We start from the raw sequence: 23,139 nt of genomic DNA on the forward strand, positions 1-23,139 counted from the left end.
TAGGGATGGATTGGCTACTGAAGAACAGAGTGTTGATAGACTTCCAGCGGAGATCTGTTCTTGTCCGACCGCCTGGAATGGAGCAGTTCTTATTTGAGCCGGACAGGTACTTTTCGTTACCGCGCATTATTCCATATGTTCAGGCTAGGAAACTCATGCATAGAGGTGTCGAGCATTTCTAGCGACCTTTTTAGCTGTCCCCGAGAACCCAGCCAGTCAGCCTCTGATGTTCCGATTGTCAGAGATTTCTTAGACGTTTTTCCCGAAGACGTCTCTGGTTTGCCACCCGAGAGAGAGGTGGAGTTTTCCATCGAGCTTATGCCAGGTACGGCTCCGATCTCCAAAGCGCCGTACCGTTTAGCACCGACAGAGTTGGCAGAGCTTAAGAAGCAGATTCAGGAACTTCTCGACAAGGAGTTCATTCGCCCGAGCTTTTCACCATGGGGCGCGCCGGTCTTGTTTGTTAAGAAGAAGGATGGCTCGATGAGGCTTTGCATTGACTATCGGGAGTTGAACAGGGTTACAGTTAAGAACAAGTACCCACTACCGAGGATTGAGGATCTGTTTGACCAGTTGCAGGGAGCTTCGATTTTCTCCAAGATTGATCTGCGTTCTGGTTATCATCAGTTGAGAGTGAGAGATGCTGATGTCTCGAAGACAGCTTTCAGGACTCGTTATGGTCACTACGAGTTCCTTGTGATGCCGTTCGGTCTGACGAATGCGCCAGCGATCTTCATGGATCTCATGAATCGCGTATTTCAGCCATACCTCGACCAGTTTGTGATAGTGTTCATAGAGCAGACATTGCAGAAGCACAAACTATTCGCGAAGTTCAGTAAATGCGAATTCTGGTTAGAAAAAGTGGCGTTCCTAGGCCACATCGTCTCCAGCAGTGGCATCGAGGTAGACCCCGCAAAAGTTGCAGAAGTCAGAGATTGGGTTGTGCCTCAGAATGCATCCGAGATCCGCAGTTTTCTTGGGCTGGCAGGATATTACAGGAAGTTCATTCAGGGATTCTCATCCATTGCCGTTCCACTCACAGCACTGACAAAGAAGAATGTGAAGTTTGTGTGGAGCGATGAGTGCCAGAAGAGCTTCGATACTTTGAAGCAAGCTCTTATTTCAGCACCAGTTTTGGCCACACCGTCAGGACCCGGCGAGTTCGTTCTTTATACCGATGCTTCGAAGCTCGGTCTTGGCGCAGTATTGATGCAGCATGGGAGAGTGATAGCATATGCTTCTCGACAGCTAAAAATCCACGAGAAGAACTACCCCACCCATGATCTGGAGTTAGCAGCCGTAGTTTTTGCTTTGAAGATTTGGAGGCACTATCTGTATGGAGAGAAATGCCAGATCTTTACCGACCACAAGAGCCTCAAGTATTTCTTTACACAGAAGGAACTGAACATGCGTCAGAGGCGTTGGTTGGAGCTTGTGAAAGACTATGATTGTGACATTAGCTACCACCCGGGTAAAGCTAATGTAGTTGCGGATGCTTTGAGCAGAAAAGTCGCAGTGATGGCTCATTTGACGATACAGAAACCTCTTCAGATTGAGATGCAGAGGTTTGATCTGGAGACTTATCCTCGAGGTAGAGTTCCTCGTCTATCTACCTTGACCATTCAGTCTTCCCTTTTGGATCGTATTCGCAGTGGTCAGGCCGTAGATGAGCAGTTGGCACAGTGGAAGAAGAGAGATGAAGCCAAGGGCAGTGTCTTGTACACAGTCAGCGACGGTATTGTGAGATACCGAGATAGGATATGGGTTCCTAACAGTGATTCTATCCGAGCAGACATCTTATCAGAGGCCCATATGTCCCCGTACTCCATTCACCCTGGGAGTACGAAGATGTACAAAGATCTGCAGCTATTGTATTGGTGGCCAGGGATGAAGAAGGACATCAGGCGTTTTGTATCCGAGTGCCTGACTTGCCAGTTAGTGAAAGCCGAGCATCAGAGACCAGCAGGTTTGCTCAAGCCTATTCCTATTCCCGAGTGGAAGTGGGAGAACATTACCATGGACTTTGTGACCGGATTGCCGAGGTCAGCCAGAGGATCGAATGCCATTTGGGTGATTGTAGATCGTCTTACCAAATCAGCGCACTTCTTGCCTATTAAGACGACTTTCACCATGGTTCAGTATGCAGAGTTGTATAACCGGGAGATAGTCCGACTTCATGGTATTCCAGTTTCGATCATATCCGACAGAGATCCCAGATTCACTTCCTCATTTTGGAAGAGTTTGCATTCGACTTTGGGTACGAAGCTGCTGTTTAGCACAGCTTTCCATCCGCAGACAGATGGACAGTCGCAGCGAGTTATTCAGATTTTGGAGGATCTTCTTCGCACTTGCGTCATCGATTTCTCAGGGAGTTGGGAGACGAACTTACCATTGGTTGAGTTCACTTATAACAACAGCTTCCAGTCTTCTATTGGTATGGCTCCGTATGAAGCGCTGTATGGACGCAAGTGTCGATCTCCTGTTCATTGGGATGAGGTAGGAGAGAGAGCAGAGTTGGGTCCAGAGATTGTTCAGCAGGCAGCAGAGGTAGTAGCCAAGATCCGTGATAGGATGAGGACTGCTCAGAGCCGGCAGAAGAGTTATGCCGATCAGCGGAGGAGGGACTTACAGTTTGCAGTGGGCGACCATGTCTTCGTGAAAGTGGCACCTATGAAGGGTGTCATGAGGTTCGGAAAGAAAGGGAAGCTCAGTCCGAGATTTATTGGACCGTTTGAGATCCTCGACAGAGTTGGGACGCTAGCGTATCGTGTGTCTCTTCCGCCGAATCTGGCCGGAGTACACAATGTCTTTCACGTCTCCATGCTGAGAAAGTACATGGCGAACCCTTCGCATGTGCTGAATTTTGAGCCGTTGCAGCTTGCTCCGAACTTATCTTATGAGGAGAGACCCGTGCAGATCCTAGACAGACAGGAGAAGAAGCTTCGGAACAATCTGGTTAAGCGAGTCAAAGTCAAATGGCTCAACCATTCAGAGGAGGAAGCTACGTGGGAGTCTGAGCCGGAGATGAGAGAGCGTTACCCCGAGTTATTCGGTGAGTTCTAATTTCGAGGACGAAATTTCTTTTAAGGGGGGAAGGATTGTAGAACCCGTAAAATCAGTAGACGTATAAGCCATGCATAATTCTAGATTTTTAAATATTTTTAAATTTAATTAACTTCATTGCATGATTATTTTTTTTATGCATTTATTTGAAGTTAATTATTTATTTATTCAGTTCAGTAGTTGATTTTCAGCATTGCAGTTATTTCAGTGAGGCCGGACCGGAGTTGGAGTTTAGAGATAAATTTAAGATTTCAGAAAATATTTCCAGAATTTATTTTAGCTAGCAAGTAAGTTAATTTAAGTTAAAAAGGAGGTTTGAGGATCTATTTTAATTATATGAGGTGAGTAGAAAAATTAGTTCATTTAAGTTCTTAATTAAGGAATTAGTTCACTAAATTAATTAAAAGATTAGTGAGGCTTTTAAATGTTAGTGATTTACTAAGTATTTAACATTCCCCTTCATTTTTAATTGCAAGAATCGGCCACCCTTGGAGATGCAACAATTAATTGCCAACACATCACCCTTTGACCCTTTCTTGGTAATTAATTATTAGGATAATCCCTCCCATTTGTTTAATACCATTTAATTAATTAGAAAGCTTATCCTAGTCTAAGTTTGCATGGAGAATCGGTCAACATACTCTAGAACCACCCAAGAAGATTTGTTATCAAACAACAAAAATTCAAATTTTGAAAGTTGAAGACCAAGTCTTGCATTGTGTCCACTATATTTGCAACCGTTCCCTCACTCCCCTAACCATTTCCCCCTCTCCCTTAGTCTCGAAATCAGTAGCCTTCCAGAGAGAAAAATCGTGAGAAGCATAGCAAGAAATAGGAAAGGAAATCGAGTGCAAGAAAGGTAGAGAAGAAGCGTTCCACTCCTCCGCGCCGCATCGTTCTTCTTTTCGTTTTCTTTCAAACGAAAAATCCAAGGCATGTCTATGTTCTTTTCCAAACCTCAATCAAGTCCTATAGTATTTTTATAGCATCTCATAGTCACGATTTTACAGCATGAAACCGATTTTTATTTGACAGCAACATCATTAAAAATTCTGTGCAGATTTTGTTCTTGTGCCCTTCACGTTTTCTGTTGGTTTGTGAGTTTCAGGGAATGGTTCGACTCCAGGCTTCCAAGGCTGCATCTAGGCATGTAGTAGGATGTATTAAGACCACTTTGGTCCAGTCTTTCAGCCCCCATGATGCCTAGAAATCGAGATAACAGCAGCTCCCCCTTGCTGCCATTTTTGCTCTTCGAAAATTTCAGTTTTGCTGTCATGGGAAGAGATCTGATCTTGGCTGCCCCAGGGGCCTATAGCCATGGTTAGATCACTTCCCTAGTATGTCTAGGACGTGATTAAGTCACCCTTTTGGTGGCTTGGTCCATGGCTCCTCGGTTTTAAATAAAAACATGACAGCAGCCCCTCCCCTTTCTTGGCCCCTTCATTTTGACAGCAGGTTTGCATTTCGTTTTTGTGGCTTGGTGTGGATCTGGTTCGGCCTTGTGCCCTTAGCCACGGTCCATACCACACCCCAAGATGTCTAGGTCGTGCCACGGTAAATTAATGGCCACTGGAACGACGCAAGATAACCCACGAAACGAGAACAGCCCACACTCCCCTTCTCGGCCCTTCATTGTACAGCACATGCATTTCGGTTTTGGGTTGCTTGGTGTGAATCTTGGTTGGCCTATGGCCCATAGCCACGGTTCATACCATGCGCCTACATGTCTAGATCGTGCCATGGTCAACCAAATGGCCACTGGAACGACGCAAGACATCGATCAAAGCAAGACACTACACTTGCACAGCTGCTGGAAATTACAGCAACTTGCTGTGTCGATTAGGAGGCTTGTTTGAGTTCTTGGTTGGCTTTTAGCCTATGGCCTTGGACTGGACAGTGCCCCATTGAGTTAGGAAGGTCATGTTTTCGACCGTTCGTGATTCGGATCATTTTTGAGGTCGTTCGAGAATTTACGGTGCGATGTGCCAAATTGACTCTCGAAAGAGCGTTTCATGTTTTGGCCTCCATTTCACCTAGATTTCGACCCTCATAATTTTAGGAGCATAAATTCATAATTTTAAACGTATTTTAATCATGACGTCACGTTGGTTCAGTGTTGGTTCGGGTTGGTTTAAAGTCATGATTAAATACGAGGTCGTTAGACGTAGTTGTCGCATTTTAGAAATTTAATTGCATAAATTTGCCTAAGAAAAATCCATTGCATATTTTCATGGCATTTTTAGGTTGCAGCGAGCCTGGGGACGATCCATTCCAGTTGGTAAAATTTCAGGATATTTTCATTATCGTCAGTTAATTATTTTACGTGCATGAAAACAGAAAAATGATTATTTTTGAGATTTATGCGATATGGCTTGTGGTTCATTCACTATGTGGGAGCATTATTATTATTTATACGGTCGCCAGTGACCGCTCAGTTCAGGTTGGTACCATCGGGTCTTCAGTGACCGCTCAGTTCAGGTTGGTACCATCGGGTCTTCAGTGACCGCCAGCTCAGTTCCAGGCTCCCCGGTAGTCAGTTACCGATCAGTTCAGCTTAGTGCAGTGGCCACAGGCGTAAAACATAATCTCAACGGAAAAGTTTTATCAATTACTTCAGTGCAGGCTCCAAGGAGCAATTATTTTCACTGTGATTATCAGTTCAGCATGCACGTATTATAATTGCTCAGTACAGATTATTTTCAGCATGTCACATGGCATGATATTTTACCCCATGCATATTTTTACTCAGATTTTACTCGTTACCTGCGATATATGCATGCTGAGTCTTTAGGCTCACTAGACTTGATTGTTGTAGGTACTGATGAGGTCAGGGCCGAGGGCGGGGACCAGTGAGCCAGCTTGGGTCGGCAGTAGTGGCACCCGAGGACCTCAGTGTTGCAGTGTTTATTTTATTCCGCAAACTAAATTTTTATCAGTCATCGAACATTTTTAAATTGTTGTTGTTGGAGAACAATTATTTTCTTCCGCTGCTTTTATTTTAAACATTGAACTCGATTCATCAGTTGATCTATGAGAAAGGCCAATTAAGTTCTTTTAAAAAGAAAATTTTTAATTTTCCGCAAATTTTCAAGCGAGGAGTTATAGGGCCTTTACAAGAAAAATCCATAATAATGTTTTACAGAGGTTGCTACCACACTAATAAGATTGATTAAAGCAAAAGTATTGGGTTACAATTATTCGATTTTTGAAATATTGAACACCAATTAATTAAACCGAATTTGATTTTTAAACCAAGTGGAATACACTCAAAATAATTTTCGTAGAAACTGATTAAATATTTTCAAAATATTTAAAAGATATGCAAGTTTAATGTGTAAAAATGTTATGGTTGAAGTACTTTATTAAACACTTTGTATCCAATATGTTGGTATTTTAAGAACACATAAAATGATTCAACAATGCATCTTAAATACAATAACAATAATTAAATACAATAATAAATAAACACGAATTTGTTTATGGATATTCACAGATTATTAACACATATGTCACTCATTCTTCCACCTATGAAGGATTCACTAGAAAACTTTGATTTATACAAATCTGTTTCAACTTAGGACTTATCTATTGTCTAATTGAAACTCCTAGCATACTCGATTATATGCAGTAACCTTATAATCGTCATAATATTTAGCATATTTTATGTCAATGCTGCAAATACAATATTTAATGTCTTTGTGAGAAGACTAACTCTTCTAAACTTTGAAGCTCATCTCTCATATATATATGTGTGAGGAATTTTACAGTGTGTGTGTGTGTGTGTGTGTATATATTTATATATATATATCAAATGTATTACCACATTTGGGCTTGTTCTCATTCTAGCTAATTTCTTCATGTAGGTTATCTATGCTTTGAATCCCCTTCTAAACTTGTAATTGATCTTCAATATGTTGTATTTATGGCTTCCAAGAATGATATAGACGTTAGATACAAGAATATGACCGTTTGAAAAACTGTAAATATATTCTGACATTGCAACGGTCAAATTCATATTTCTGTCCATTTTGCGAAAATGGGTTGTCGACGGTCTGATCTGCTCTGCCATCAGATCATCTTGCTATGATCTGGTCCGATCTGTTTGGTCTGACTTGAAGTGAACGAAGTAAGGCTGATTAAGTCAAGTCGTTCTGTTTTTTTTGAATATAACTTTTGATTCATTGATTTCTATCTTAGTTTTTCATCGAATCAATAATTAGTCAATTCCAAATTCGTAAGAGAGAGATATTCTTGGCAGATAATATACTTTTGACAATCTGGAACTTATTCTTCATTGAGTACATAAATATTAATTTTATCATGGTTTATTAGCGTCTTGCGTTCCATTTGAATAATCGAGCTGAGAGATATGACCAATATACCAGAACTGATCAGACTGAGGTTATTGTTGTTTTAGTTTCCGGCGGCTCGATCTTGGGACTAATATTTCGCCTAAATAATATCCGAACCAATTGAGTTATTGTGAAAAATGACTTGTGTATAATTGAGATTTATACTCAGTTATTTTAGCGGCTTGTCATTTTCATCACCGAGCTGTGAGATATTATCAAAATACTGCAGCTTGCCAGATTTTCAACTTGGTTGATTTATAGTTTCAACTTTTAACTTGAGCTAACAACTTCACACTTGAAGTAAATATGTTATAAAACAAGTTTTGTTATAATCAAAATCAAGATCATATGTGTTATCCAATCCAACGAACATGATTGTTTGTGATTTTTATTTGTTATTGAATTTATGTAAAGTGTTTTTTTTTTAAAAAAAAGTAACATACGTTAATCAATCAATTAAGGTATGTTGCGTAACATACGAGAGAAACCATGTATTTAATTAATTTTATGTTGTATTTGGATTGATAAATTTGAAGTTATAGAATTAAAATTCATAAAATACATTAGTTTGTTTGGGAAAATCCACTTGGTAATGTATTTCAAATCACAAATAATTATTTTTTTGAGTTATTTCGATGGATTTCAAATTCATCTCAATGTAAAGAAATTTCAAACTCTCCCGAAAATACTTCCTCAAATCCATAATCTTCAATTAAAACATCTTAAAATTTTAACGATAAATATTTAACTATTAATCTATCCTTATTTAATCCACTCAACCAAACACACCCTAAGTGTAATAGAGTGTGCTTGAAATTTTTAATATTTTATAATTATAAAAAATGCTTTTACTAAATATCATGTTATAATTAATTTGTAGAATATTAAAATTAGATCAATAACTTTGAAAACAAATTATGTACAATACATAATATTCATGTATTATATTACACGCACAACGTGTGTGCTTAGTCGGTATATTGAATCAACTGAGAGTATGAATTATATGAATCCATGATGTTTTAAATTATTTTACTGGAGATAGATATTTGAGAATTATATACACATCGTGTTTCATTCATTGGTAAAAAAATGACGAAAGAGAAAAAAAAACATGTGATTAAAAATGTAAATTTATCGTTAACAAGACTAAAAATGAAGAAAAAACATGCAAAGTACATGACTAAAAATGCAAAACACCGTTAACATGACTAAAAATAAAAAAAAATGCAAATTACAGAACTAAAACTTTAAATTCATTTTTATCATGAACGAAAATGAAAAAAAAATATATAAATTATAAAACTAAAATTGTAATTTGTCACAACCATCCTCTTCTCATCTCTTGTTATATTAGAGACCGACTTGGACAAGCCATGTGTAAATATATAAAAAAAAACACTGCTATTATTTTTGTCGTTTTTTATTTGCTCATGATATAGGCATGATGACAAATTTTTTGTTTATTTCGTGCGTGGACACAATAGGTGGAGCAAGACAAAAAGATCGATGAGTAGGTTAATGTGAAGAAAGTCTAGAATGGTAGAAATTGTGGATCTTTTGTTTTGTTTTGTTTTTTATTTTTAGTTGGGGACGAAGATTATTATAATTAAATATCGAGTTGAAAAATTCGTCTTATATTCGAGATCTTGAAGAAGGATAAGTTACATGTTATCCATCATTTTTTTTTTGGCCATGATCATGTCTTTTTGCTACATACATAATGGTTGTGTGCTTGGTTGACTGATAATATAAGAAATATGTAAAATTTTGCCAAAAATTGAGTTGAATTGAATCTAACATGGTGGGCGTGTCTTCTGTTTGTATTTATTCTGACTCCATGGAGGCGGTTCGTGTAGTTCACAACCCATATTTGGACACGGGTCCTTGTGGTGCGTTGGCTCTTGAAGTTAATTCCATGTTCGTAGGGAATCAATTTGTGTCGATCAAGCATATGCATCGTTCAGCCAATTCCGTGGCACACTTTCTTGCTCGTAGAACATTCAATTGTTCTTCTAATTTACTGTGGCAAGATGAAAATATTCCATCTTGGCTTTCTAGTATTGTAACTCGGGATTTGTCGATTTGATATTATGAATGTCTATTTTTTTAAAAAAAAAAAAAGAATCTAACATGGTTGAGATGGTACTATGCTACACTATTTCTAGCCTAGCTGGTTCGCGGTTGGCTACACCAACCTCTATTTGGTTATTGTATATATAGATAGGTATACCTATATTTATTGTACCAAATTATGGCAATCAAAACTTTTGGTAAATTCAAATTTTAATGTATATATAAAAAAAAGACGAACAATTTTGTTTTTTTATTTTTATTTTGGGGATATTGAGGGTCGAGGGACCATTGTAATTCATATGTTTTTTTCTTTACAATTTTGGTTATGTGTGTTAAAATTAATTTTAGTCATGTGTCTTAAAATTTTAATCATTTTTTAAACGAGAGAGCATAATACGATTTGATTTTAAAGACAAAAATTTGTGTGAGACGGTCTCACGATCGTATTTTGTGATACAGATCTCTTATTTGGGTTATCCATGAAAAAATATTACTTTTTATGCTAAGAATATTACTTTTTATTGTGAATATCACTATGGTTGAGTTATCTTACAGATAAAGATTCGTGAGACAGTTTCACAAGACTTATTCGATTTTAAAACGTTTAACGAAGCCATTATTCAAAGGCCAATTATAGTTTTTTCACATTTTTCTTAAAAATGAAACAAATACATGGATCACCTTGATATACTTACAATTATAACATATTATTTAAATTATATATTATTTATTTTATTAATTTTTTAGATTACGTAACCATTAATGGTGTGGAACAGATGGCCTGCTTAAAACTTTATATAAAATTAGTTTCAGTCTATCTCTTAATTAGATTTTTACTCAATCAATTTATTAAACACCACCAAGATTCGAAAATTCTAAATTTGAGTGAAAATGGACAAGATTCATCTCATATAAATTATAATATATCTAAAAGTTGATAGGGAATTAAATGCGAATAAAATGTGCATTTAATGAACTTGTACTATAGCATTTGGTCAGGCAATAATTTTAAGTAGAGACCCAATTCCTTGTAATAACTCTAGTTTAAATACATTTTTTTCTTGGAACAAAAACATTCATAATCTCATATCGTGTTTGACGAGATGTATTTGAAATCCATGAATTTTGATTATATTTTTATTGTTTACTATGAAACAATTGATCAAATCTTAAATTCACACAATAATAAGACAAAGTAGAATGTCTTTCAAATTACACCATTATAGGATGAACTCAAAATCAATTTGAATTAAATAAGTGTTATAATCTATCATAATTCAAACACAAATTTAATGTATTTAGAATTAAACATATTATTACATTTGCTAGTTTAACAAATTTATTTCTTGAAAAAAATGTGAGATGATTCCATTAATATTACATTCATCTTCTGATAAACAGATAAACATCAAATACATGAAATACAGAGATGCGAATACTAAAAACTCATAAAAAATGTCTATAATGTGAAGGCAAAAATTTGTGTGAAACGGTCTCACGGGTTGTATTTTGTGAGACGGATCTTTTATTTGGGTCATCAATGAAAAAATATTACTTTTATGCTAAGAGTATTACTTTTTATTGTGAATATCGGTAGGTTTGACTCGTCTCATAGATTAGGATCCGTGAGACGGTCTCACATGAGACCCACTTTAATTTGAATATGTTTTGTTACAACAATTACATCCGAAAACACGACGAGTGTTTCTTGTAATAATATAATTAAAGAATTAATAATTACTAAATTTAGGTAATATCCAATGAAATATAATTTATTTAGTGTGAATTGTTATATTATATGATATGAATAATAATGACGAAAACGAATTTGAGAAATAAAAGTTTGGCAATACCTAATTTTAGGGGCTTAAATTAATAAAACCATTTAATGCAGTAGAGTAGAGCCTGACGGTTTACCTACTTAAAATATAAATATTAAGAAATTCCAAAACACCCCCAAACTATAACTTATTTATGATTTGACCCAATTGTTTTAATGCAACCATGCATATATCGAGTATAATTTTTGGAAATTAATTATCAGTTTGAATACAATTATAATTTCAATTTGTCTGGTTCTGAATTTTTTCCGTACTAACAATTTCCGCATCCAAATATCACTTTTTTAAAATTAAAAATAACTTTTAATTGGATAATTTCTCATTCTGAAATAAGACAAAAACTTGTGTGAGACGGTCTCATGAGTCGTATTTTGTGAGCACAGATATCTTATTTGGATCAACCATGAAAAAATATTATTTTTTATGCTAAGAGCATTATTTTTTATGGTGAATATCGATAGGGTTGACTCGTCTCACATATAAAGATTCGTGAGACTATCTCACAAGAAACCTGCTCTCGATATAATCTAGTAATTTAAGGAGCCAGATAAATATTTAATTTACTATTTTATACATTTATATAAATTTAAAAAAATCATAATTTACATAAATTTGGATTTTTTTTTCAGAATAATTGGGGATATATTTACGACTCAAACTTCTAGTTCATTTTTAAAATGCAAGTAAATAAATTTTAATCATGAATTCAACTAAAACATTAACTATGTCAAAATTATATTGGTAAATGCTATGATACGTCAATTAATCTAATTTTTAAAAAATCAATCAATGCAATTAAATTAGTTAATATTGATCAGCAAAAGAGAGAAAGTAAACAATATGTTATCACAAAAAATAAATAAATATATATGTATATATATATATATATGTATATATATATGCGTTCCAGTTTATATATATTAATTGCATTATATATAATATAAATAGAAACAAAATAAAAAAATAAACACAAAAACCTCCTATCAAATTGTCTCACATGTCAATTTTACGATACAAAAATCCTATTTATATGACTTATAAAAAATATTATTTTTTATTTTAAATACGAACTGAATCGATATGTTTTACGGATGAGTAGGTCTCATGTGAGATCATCTCACGGATCCTAATCTGTGAGACGAGTTAACACTACTCATATTCACAAGGTTTTTGCCTTACGGATATACATACATGTGTGAGATCGTTGGATAGTTGCGGAAGAATAAAATAGTCATTGCACTCGAATCAACGATTTAACCAATTTGCAATCTTGCATTCTCTCTCTTTTTTTCCCCTCAATATACACATAAAACAGATGGCAAAAAATTGTTGAAGAAATTTGCGTGAAACGAAAGTGGGGCTCTGTGATATATCTTCTGCGTTATTTGTGCAAATACGATCTTTGTGAGCGCAAAATAGACAGGTAAAGAGGTGGGATTCTTTCTCAGTTGAATTCATCGTGTTTCCTGAAATTCCTCGATATATTCTTTATCTGTTTGTTCTTACAGGAAAAAGGGCATAAAAGTGAATATTTTCTGGTTTCAGGAACAACTATTTTTTTTAAAAAAAATTGTGTTCTTTTATTGTGTATAAATTGTGGATCATGCGCTTTTCCTTTTTCTGAATTGGGTTTTTTTTCTAGTTTCCCTAAGATTATGATCTTGTGGGTGACTGATGGTCATCACTTTATGCAAGCTTTTACATGGATTTTTAGGTTGGTTTTCCGTGAATTTGGGTTTTCCTTTTTCCTTTTCAATGCATTTGATCAATCTGTTGATTATATTTTAAGAAAGGTCTGACGTTTTTGTGTTATTTTGGGTAGGAAAGTATATCATAACCATTTCATTCAGGGCATGATTTTGTTGGTTTTTTGGATTAAAGAACATCGTTTTTTCCAGCCCCAGAGGAGCCTAACTTGTAGATGACTGGCGATCGATTCCTCTGGGTCGAGCAGAAATGGTTACCCTCGAATGAAAATGAATCGAATTTCACTAAGTTTCCATAATAAAAAATCCAGCAAGTCACATGGGTTGCCCTTAATCTCAAGGATTTTTAGAGGGAAGCTGAAATCTGCACAACATTTACGATATATCTGAATGCTTCGAACTAGTATTGCATGCTGAGTGTATCCAATGACATCAAGATTGATCATAGTAAGCATCTTTTGTTTGCAGGAGTTTTGAGGTATCCAATTTTCTGCCATGGCTGAGGAAAGAACTGATTCTCTGCTACTAATTCCTGAGAAAAATGAAATGGATTCCCTGAATATAGGTAAAAACTCTGCAGAGTACTCGGATTCGCTGAATGAAGGTGACTCTACTGATTCCCCCAATGACACAGCTTCCACAGGGATATGCCATAAGAGGGATGATTCTAGAAGTAACTCTACTGAAAAGTTGGAATCTGCGAATAGGAAAAAGGTTCCCCATTATCTCAGAGCTTCCACTGGTTCTTGCCATGACTTGTGTAAACATGGAAGAAAACATGAATTTGAAGAAAAGGCTAGGATCCCCCTACGAATTCGAATTGCAAAAATGTCACCTACTGGGCAAAATGGTGTTGGCAAAAAGAATTCACCTGGATTGCAGCCTTCTCCTGATATTAAATTTGTTTCACCGAAACTTAAGCCATCCTTGGATCGTATTCCTGTTCCCTCGAGGAAAAATGCATCATCTGGCAACAAGATTCCTTTGACAAAGCACAAGATTTCACCGGGAAAGAAAACCCCCCCTTCACCAGATCCCCCTGAAGTTATCAAGAGGAAAACGTTGTTGCCAAGTAGAAATTTAGAAGTTACAATAGAACATGGTTCTTTGAGTGATAGTGAAATGTTAACAACTGAGAAAAAAACAGGTTGTTTAACAAAGAAACATTCTGCCGTGCATTTGAAATCAGTCAAGGATAAAATGATATCTCCTTCTGATTCTTCGGATCGTATTTGTGGAACACTGAGAAGAAACAGTGATTTCACACCAGTAAAAAGGGCAACAGAAATGAAAACATCTGCGCAGAAAGCACCAGCACCTCTCATTACTAACTCGTTCCCCAAGAATTCTCTTTGCAAGACAATATCCACTCCATCAAGAAAAGCTAGAAACTTGGATCCTTTTCCGAATAATCAAAATAAGATACTTGGGACAAATGCCAAGACATCGATAAACGAGCAGGTTACTGGGAAAACCTTGCATGTCATCAAGACGAGATCAAATGCAAAGGCACCACCTTTGTCCACTCATATAAAAGATGTTGATAGGGGGACTCATAAATCTGTCCTTGAGAAGAATAAACTTGATAAGACCGGCAAGGCTCCTTCTCTGACACAGAATGCCAACAAGATTCCAAGAAAGAGTAGGATGATTGTGTCTGATGATAAGTATCGCTCTCCTGTGAAATTAAAGTTCAAGAGTGGAAAGGTAGCGGACATTCAGTCTGATAATAACACTCCTCGAAGACTCAAATTTAGGCGGGCAAGAATTAACACAACAAATGTGGGAATTTCCTCTGTAAAGGTTGTTTTAAAGCACCGAGATGTGCAGGGGAGGAAAGACGCTCAAGGTTTATTCAACAACGTTATTGAAGAAACAATCAGCAAACTTGTTGAGAGCAGGAAAAGTAAGGTTAAAGCCTTGGTGGGAGCTTTCGAAACGGTGATCTCTCTCCAAGATGGTAAACCATCTTCGCACACTGTCAACTTGAGTGGCGATTAATCTCATGTACAGTTTCAAGTAAATTTAGGAGAATCATATAAACTTGTGAACATCAGAGTGGCCTATTCAAGTATATGAAGGAGATTTGTTAAATGGAGCTTAGTTTTGGAAAGCGTGGAGTACTTGTTTCATTGTGTGCTTGTGCCTACAAGTTTACAGGGTATGCTTGATTTTTCTTTCCCAAATTATTAGACTGATAGGGGAGGAAGATAAGGTTTGGACATGTTTAGTTGTCAACCTTGAGTTGCAAATTACATGCTCGAAGTATTCAATTGCTTGTTCTGATACAACCGCATGTTTCAAAGTTTCTGAACGTTTTTGGTTTGAAATTTGTTATAAACATTATAGTTACAATTAGTTGTTGGTTTCTATTTCTTTATGATACTGCATTTTGTTAGAAGGATCTTTTACTATTTGAAACCTTTTACATTCTTTCACTGAAACCTTATTTAGTTTCAATGTCTTCTCTTCTTTTCTCAAAAAACACTGAAAAAAAACTGTCGATACCGGGACGAGAGGTTTGGCAAGGCAATACATGACAAGAGGATTAGAACAAGACCTCTCAAAACAGAAAATTATAGAAAAACTCGATTAATTATTTCTATTTTGATATCTGTTGGCTCATAGTTTGTTTTTATGTTTCATAGTATCACTACATCAAAGCACTACACGAGACCACTACGAACAATTTTATGATTTGCCACCATTTGTTGAAATTTCCTTCACAAATGAACAAAAAAAACCAAGGAGAAGTAAAATTGCAATGGAACTACACGCACTCTCTAAGATTTGATCTAACTACAAAGACACTTCTCGACATGGGATCGTTGTAAACATAACAATTCATACATTCTGCTCAGCGTGCTCGTGCTGCGCTTCTGCTTCAAAGTCCAATCCCACAATTTTCATTTTGCCAATGTTTACTGCACATTCTAAATGATGTTAAAATATGCCGTACATAGACCCAACGATCCATGGTTATGAAGACAAAAAAAAAAGTATTCACAAGATGCCAACACGATGCAGAACTTTGGATTTGGATGATGGAAGTATATGGGGACCATATCATTCAAAACTCGGCCCACGGAGGAAGCTCAGAGATTTGATATTTGATATCATGGAATTTTCCAGGAATTACCATTAAACAGTCAAAAGAAGAGAAAACAAGCAGTTGCTACCTTACCCTTCTTTCCAAATTAATATTTGTTGCCCAGAAATAAAGAACAAAAATAAACAATTATGAATAAAATGAGCTCAAATAGAAGAGCTTGAAATTACCTACAGCATCCATTTTAGATAACTTAGGCATGAACTTCTTGATGTGGTCCTCGGCTGCTTCATCAGCTTTCAATGTTTCACATTCAAAAAAAATGGAAACCTTACATTTCCCATGCTTCTCTTCAAGCATTCCCATAACATCCTCCTGCCACCTGTTATAAATTGAAATGCCTGAGAATCAACACATGGCAAAGGAACCTTACCAAATTCATGGATGAGTCCAATCTCTACGCATATACTGGAACCATGACTCACGACTTCACTTATTGTAAAAGGATAAACTGGAGGATGGTACTAAACCACATCTGGTGGTAGCATTGTGCTGAATGCGATTTTTTTTTTACAATATGCTGAATATGATTTTAATTACAACGGAAGTACATCTTATCCTGAAAAAACGAAGGAGTTTTGCACGGCGGAAAGACAGCCAAATTATTTGATGGCTTACCCATGAGCATGGTCAACATTACAAATCTTGGCTGCATCGTGTCCTCTGCATTCCACCAGTATATCCCTTTCATTCCTGTTCTTTATTGTTGTAAATTATTGAATAAACAGCATATATGAGTCTACTATAGCCAACAAAGTTTGAAGAAAAAAACAATTTCACATGAGAAGAATGATAATTACACTGTAATCTGTAATAGTGAGCTTGACCAAACGGTAATCCTCACCCCGGCTGCACTCCCTTTCACATTCAATATCTTTTTACCATGAAACATGGATGGAGAAATACAAAGACATAAACTCATTGTAAAAGCAAACAAGTATATATGAAGAATATGATACAGAACAGAGAATGAGAAACCATTAGTATACGCTAGTGAAAATGCACTGTTTACATGACAGGGAAATTTCCATGTATATGACAGCTTTTCCAAATAAAGCGCCACGTCTAAATGTTGATGATGCTCGAGAAGCAAGTTGGCAGAAAGTTGACAATGAAAAATGGATTAACATAGCACTCGAATGGAAAAAACTGAATTTCAGAGTAAAGTAAGCTACTCTCCATAAATTCATCAACTGGAACCTTGTTAACTTTCTACAACCGGGCGGAAAAAATCAAGATAATCAAGGCAACGCATTCAATATCTAAAACAGAGCAAACATAGAGCCATGACTAAATGGTTCACCTTTGAATAACTGCTTAAGAATAAGAGAGTACCAGTGCCGTGTAATCCATAGCAGATGGACTGGGGAAGCTGGATAAAATGGCCTGAAATAGACCCATTAGGCAAAAGGGCCATTGAAGCCACGCCTTCCATGACATTTTCTCCGTTTTCATCTGTAACGACAAAGAGTCAAGCAGCAGTACAGCACCATAAATTGGCCGACACATCAAGAAGCAGTACAATGAGGAAACTTATTTCATTCGCATTCAAGAAACGTAGACATTTCCCAGAACAAAAACTTACCCATTTGGTGTTTTCTTTGTGATCTTTTCCGGATCGTTGCAAGGCCAAGAAAAGATCAGTAGCAAGAGGGGTTGGGGTTACGGTTTAAAGGCGTGGAATTGCTAAATTTACGATGGGTTTACGCAATTTATAATGACTTTGAAATGGCTTATAATAATCAATTTCCCTTTTTAATCTCATTTTATTTTATTTTTGGCATAACTTTTGTGATGGAAGAAAAAGAAATTTAGAGTTTGAGATGGAGGACAAAGACAACTTCAAATGAGGAATCGCTCCAATCACGTTGAGATTTTTTTATTCAGTCTTAGATTTTATTCTTATAAATTCAAACATTGTTTTCTTGCTTTGTTTTGACTTTATAGAATAAATTTCTTAAAACTAAAATCACGATAGAACCAAACAATGATTTATTTGATATTTGATTTTATTTTCAATATATCATTTTTCTTGATTTTAATTATTTATTGATGTTGGTTTAATATTTATTGTTAAGCAAAAACCTATGTGAGACGGTCTCACGGGTCATATTTTGTGAGACCGGATCTTTATTTGGGTAATCCATGAAAAAGTATTGTTTTTAATGCTAATAGTATTACTTTTTATGGTGAATATGGGTAGGGTTGACCCGTCTCACAGATTGAGATCCGTTAAACGGTCTCACATAAGACCTACTCTTATTGTTAATAACATAATCAACTATTTACATATTTGTTGATTAATCACAAATCGGAATATTATTGGTTAAATATAGAAACAAAATCATCATCAACATATTGTTAAACTCACTATAAATCATATTCGATTTCAGTGTTCGGTTTAGGTGAAAACTGAAATTTCATAAAGATGTAATGCATTTAAATCTAATTAAGAATAATTGGACGGTTAGATTTAAATTGGTTTTCTAACTCAATGAATTGTTTAATAAATAAATTGAGGATTTCACCGTGAATGTCAAGATTTAAATAATTAATTAAATTTTAATGTGTGTCAACATAATAGAATTTGATATCGTTGTATGTTTTAGTTCTTTATTTGAAGTTGAATATGTCCATGATCTTTGAATCCATTGTTTTTTATTGCGTTATTCAATAGTTTATATTAATAAGTCAAATATCTTCCTTTTATATATTTTTTCTAACTTAAGTTAAATGATAAAAAATCTAGTGATTAAATATTAATCATTGTGAGATCGAAAATTAGACTCATCATCCATTTTTTATAACTTGACCTAGTCTGTTTTTCTATATTTATTTCTAATCGAAATTATCACTCAAGTTTTTGACGTCGTTGTGAGGGACTCATTTAGTTTATTTAATATTAGAATAAATTGTTTGATTGAGATGATACATTTTTTTTAAAAAAAATGTATATATTTGTCTAGTTTATTTATTTTATTTTTATTTTTTTGTGAGATATTTAAAAAATGTATATATTTGTCTAGTTTATTTGTTTTATTTTTATTTTCTTGTGAGATATTTCGAGATGTGTCATCGACGAGTATTCACAAATTTTGCCGAGCAAAACTCGGAACCATTCTACGTTGCTCGGAGAGATTCAATGATTTGGCAAGCAAATATGTACCATGATTTGTCAACTTGCACTCTTATTCGAATTTTTTATATTGGTTAGGATGATGCAACAAGGAGTTGGATAAATTATGGAGCTTTGACAACTTGTAGTCACTTATTTAATAGAGATTATAACAGTGACATGCAATTGTTAAATGATATGACAAATTTGACTATCACTAGTATTGTAATCATTCACAGCACGGTTGGAGTAACCAACATCCTCCATAATTCTACCACAATTTTTTGAATCAATCATTTGAATAATAAGAAGAACGCGCACATTTAGATGAATCATGGGCTAGTTAGAGAACATTGTCAAGAATTCAACAGAGATAAGTAATAAGTTTTTGGAAATTCATACCAACTATATGTGTTTTATAGATGAATTTATTTAGCTTCTAGTGCAACTAGTTTCTTAGATCCGCCAAGAGAATGAAGTGATTTTTGCCGATCAATTAATGACCAATCAGGTATGGGTTATTAATCTAATTAAATTCAATTAAGAATAATTAGACAGTTAGATTTAAATAGCTTTATTAACTCGAATAATCATTTATAAATAAATTGGAGATTTCACCGTAATTGTCAAGAATTAAATAATTAATCGAATTTTAACATATGTCAACATAGTAGAATTTAGTATCATTGTGTGTCTTAATTCTTTATTTGAAGCTGAATCCCTCCTTGATCTTTAAGTTCGTCGTTTATATTGCAATCGTTTTATTTAATAATTTAGATTAGTAAGTCATATATCTATCACTTTATTTATTTTGTCTAGCTTAAATTAAGAGATAAAAAATCTTTTAACTAAATATTAATCTATGTGAGATCAATATTTAAACTCAACCTTCAATTTTTATAACTTGATCTAGTTCGCTTGCTAGAGTTATTTCTAACCGAAATCGTAGGTCCACTATCCTACATAATCAAATAATTATAACTTAACTGAGTAATATCATCTCACCAGATCAATGAATTGTATAGAGCACAGAGTATTAATTAGAAACAGAAATAAGAAGGAATATGTGCAAACTGATTAAAATTTAAGATTAGCCGATTAGGTAGGAGGCTGTTATTTGATTATGTTATCAAGAAAAGAATAATCCAAGGAAAAGTAAATGCCAAGCTTATTTGGGCTACGCAGGCGAATTATTTATTAATAGGGATTTCAACTTTAAGCATGACGTATCCGATCAAATCTTTACATTTTAATGGGGGTTTCTTGAAGCCAAGTTGAACAAGAAAAATTCTTTCCCAAAAACCTTTCCAAAATCAATACAAGAGTTATTGACCACCAATCAAGTAAAAGGCAAGTAAGACAATCGGTCTTTCACAAATAAAAACCTAAATATTTCACGAGTAAAATATAATACAGCATTTATAAGTTGTGCTCCTCAGTATACTAAGTCGGTCGCCCACTTACCAGAATCACAGGATCCGCCCACAGTTAAAATGAGGTTACAAGCCTCCAAAAACAAGCAAAAGAAACCATCTACAAGAGTCGTACACCTATGTTTTTCCTAACTTTATCCGCTCGATAACTATGTCAACACCTATCAACTAGATTAGAGCATAAGGAAAGAAAAATGTGGGTGGAACTGAAACAAAGTTCTAGTAGAACATTAACCAAATAAAGAGCAACGAACGAATGACCAACAGGGTAGAAGTACTTCCATCCTAGCTGTGCTGTTTCAGGCACCGAGACATTGGTAAGAACTCGTCATGGGGTAAAATAATATTACTGGTGGCGAGCACCATAGAATGAAGGGATGAACCGCATACCATCACAGCAATACATGTTCTATTGTTCAAGAATTGGTGGCATCTTACATACTAATACTAGGACTGGAATAGGTTCTAAGTTACCCTTGTTCTCGGTTAACTTTGCATCACCAGTCTGCCAAAGATATCATGTCATTTCAAGGATTTTACTACGTTCCATTAGTACTGGTTATGAAAACCGAATAGCATTCATATCCCCGGAATGCAGATTGCTAAATAAACATAAACAATTCCTTCTTTTTTTTTTTTGGTTTGGCAAGATAAACTTTTAACAGTTACTAAAAGTAAGGAAACGAAAAAAAAAAGTACAATCCACTCCATATCAACATTAACTTTCTCTATTTTCAGCCTGCCAAAATAACTCCTGTCATGGATGCATACTTCTTAATCATGGACACATGTTTTTTACCAGCAAGATGATAGTTGAAAACCGTCTCGCTATTGCACACCACGTCACAAATGATGCAAGTGCGCACAGCATTAGCTGCTGCGCCTCCTTCCAAAACTTTTCTTTTCTTTGTCTCCAAATCCTCTGTTTTCTCAGATGCTTTCTTCTGGGGATTTTCCCCCTTGGCATCATTTGGATTGTTTGGGTTCTCTTCTGGTCCAAATACTAGTTTTTTCGGTGGGGCGACTGTAGGAGAAAGCAAAGACGCTGAAGCAGCATTCTTAACATGGACAGTTTTAGTAGCTGCCTTCAACGTTTCAAGATTTTTCTGGTGTTTTTTCCCCAATTTATGTTGATCAAGAACACCCCTACTGTTACAATCGATCTTGCAAACTTCACACCATGCAGATTGCACAATCTTTGTCTTCTTGGGGTATTTTATCCAAGCACTGCTTTTTTTAGATTGAGTAACCAGATTAGGTGCAGTTACACCCTAAAAACACAAAAGGCATTAGTTATTCCATATTTAATAGAATATAAAAAAAATGATTTCTTACATCAACCTCGGAACACAAATTTTACTCAGCATGAAAAACTCTGAGTGCGTGAACATTAGAGTTGCAATTCTTCTAGAGTTGCAAACAAACCAAACATATCAAGATTCATTCAACCATGCAACTGGAATATTTCACCAGTATGGCAGAGACATCAGGGACCAATGACTTAGCATTTCATAATTACGGTAATTTCGTCAATTGTCAATGAGCGTCTTAAGTTGAATTCAGGTAAACTAAAAGTACATTGGGCTCTAAATTCTCATCTTAGCTCAACTAAGTTACGCTCATCAAAGAACATCTAACTAAATTTAAAGCAGATATATACTTAAACCTACTCTTGCCTGATGCCTCAACTCAGTGATACACTGGTACTCAGAAACAAATATATTACTCAATTCAGTAAATCAAGAAGTCCCAAAGTTAATTTTTTCCAAGATAACATAACTAAATAAATCAATCAACGCAAAAATCTACGTACAGAAGCATAAGGAACCGAAATCTGCTTAAGAGAAGCAATCCAATTCTGCAAAATAACATTTTGGTCTTCATAATAAGACGCGGCGGCAGTATCAGCAGCAACATTGGGATCATGGGAGAGTGTTTGCTGCGCCGGTGCGTACGCGGCAGCCGCAGTCACATGCGGCTGCGAAACATACGGGGTCGTTTCAACGCCAGGAGGCTGCAGCTGGGGATAAAAGCTGGTTTGGTGTTGATTGAAATTAGGGTTTTGAGTGTAATAAGCGGCGTAAATGGTGGCGGTGTTGTATAAATGGGAAGATGATGGGTCTGAATTAGGGATAGCGGAGCCCATTCGTAGAGAGGGAGGCGGCGGAGAAGCGGAGGGACGGTGGAGTAGCGGTAGTTACAGAAACCCCCGTTAGAGCTGAATGAAGGAATTCGGGGAAATTTTAATTTGTATATTTTTCGTTATCTAACTAGATTTATTTATTTATTATTTATTACAAATTTAAAAAAATTAATTTAATAATCAACTATATCTTTTTCTTTTTCTTTTTTTATCAAATATATGACCTAATTCTATCATATTTGTTAGAATATTTAAAATTTCAAGAATTAAAAATAATTTCTCTTCTATTTTAAATTTATTT

At 35.4% G+C, this 23,139-nt stretch overlaps 2 protein-coding genes across 2 annotated transcripts; both read right to left on the reverse strand.

The window, feature by feature from the left end:
- Nucleotides 1-13,505: 13,505 nt before the first annotated feature.
- On the reverse strand, nucleotides 13,506-17,842 carry LOC140840877 (uncharacterized; the record flags this gene model as incomplete). Its single annotated transcript, XM_073208034.1, has 7 exons — nucleotides 17,733-17,842; nucleotides 17,483-17,602; nucleotides 16,948-17,021; nucleotides 16,766-16,845; nucleotides 16,318-16,469; nucleotides 13,910-14,077; nucleotides 13,506-13,735 (listed from the first exon to the last, which is right to left on the reverse strand). Coding segments are annotated over exons 1-7 (828 nt in total), but the record flags the coding sequence as incomplete, so codon positions are not given.
- A 3,460-nt stretch (nucleotides 17,843-21,302) lies between these two features.
- On the reverse strand, nucleotides 21,303-22,934 carry LOC140841564 (uncharacterized). Its single transcript, XM_073209084.1, has 2 exons — nucleotides 22,509-22,934; nucleotides 21,303-21,966 (listed from the first exon to the last, which is right to left on the reverse strand). Exons 1-2 carry the CDS (start codon nucleotides 22,839-22,841, stop codon nucleotides 21,430-21,432), a joined length of 870 nt encoding a protein of 289 aa, XP_073065185.1. The 5' UTR covers nucleotides 22,842-22,934; the 3' UTR covers nucleotides 21,303-21,429.
- Nucleotides 22,935-23,139: the final 205 nt, after the last annotated feature.

This window comes from Primulina eburnea, chromosome 9 (genome assembly GCF_022965805.1).
Source record: "Primulina eburnea isolate SZY01 chromosome 9, ASM2296580v1, whole genome shotgun sequence".
NCBI lineage: Eukaryota > Viridiplantae > Streptophyta > Magnoliopsida > Lamiales > Gesneriaceae > Primulina > Primulina eburnea.

Bases quoted from the DNA above. Each gene is read 5' to 3' on its own strand.
- LOC140841564 (XM_073209084.1), bottom strand. From the start codon at position 22,841: ATGGGCTCCGCTATCCCTAATTCAGACCCATCATCTTCCCATTTATAC. The intron at 21,967-22,508 runs GTACGTAGATTT...TTGTGTTTTTAG, and splicing joins TTTCGGTTCCTTATGCTTCT to GGTGTAACTGCACCTAATCT.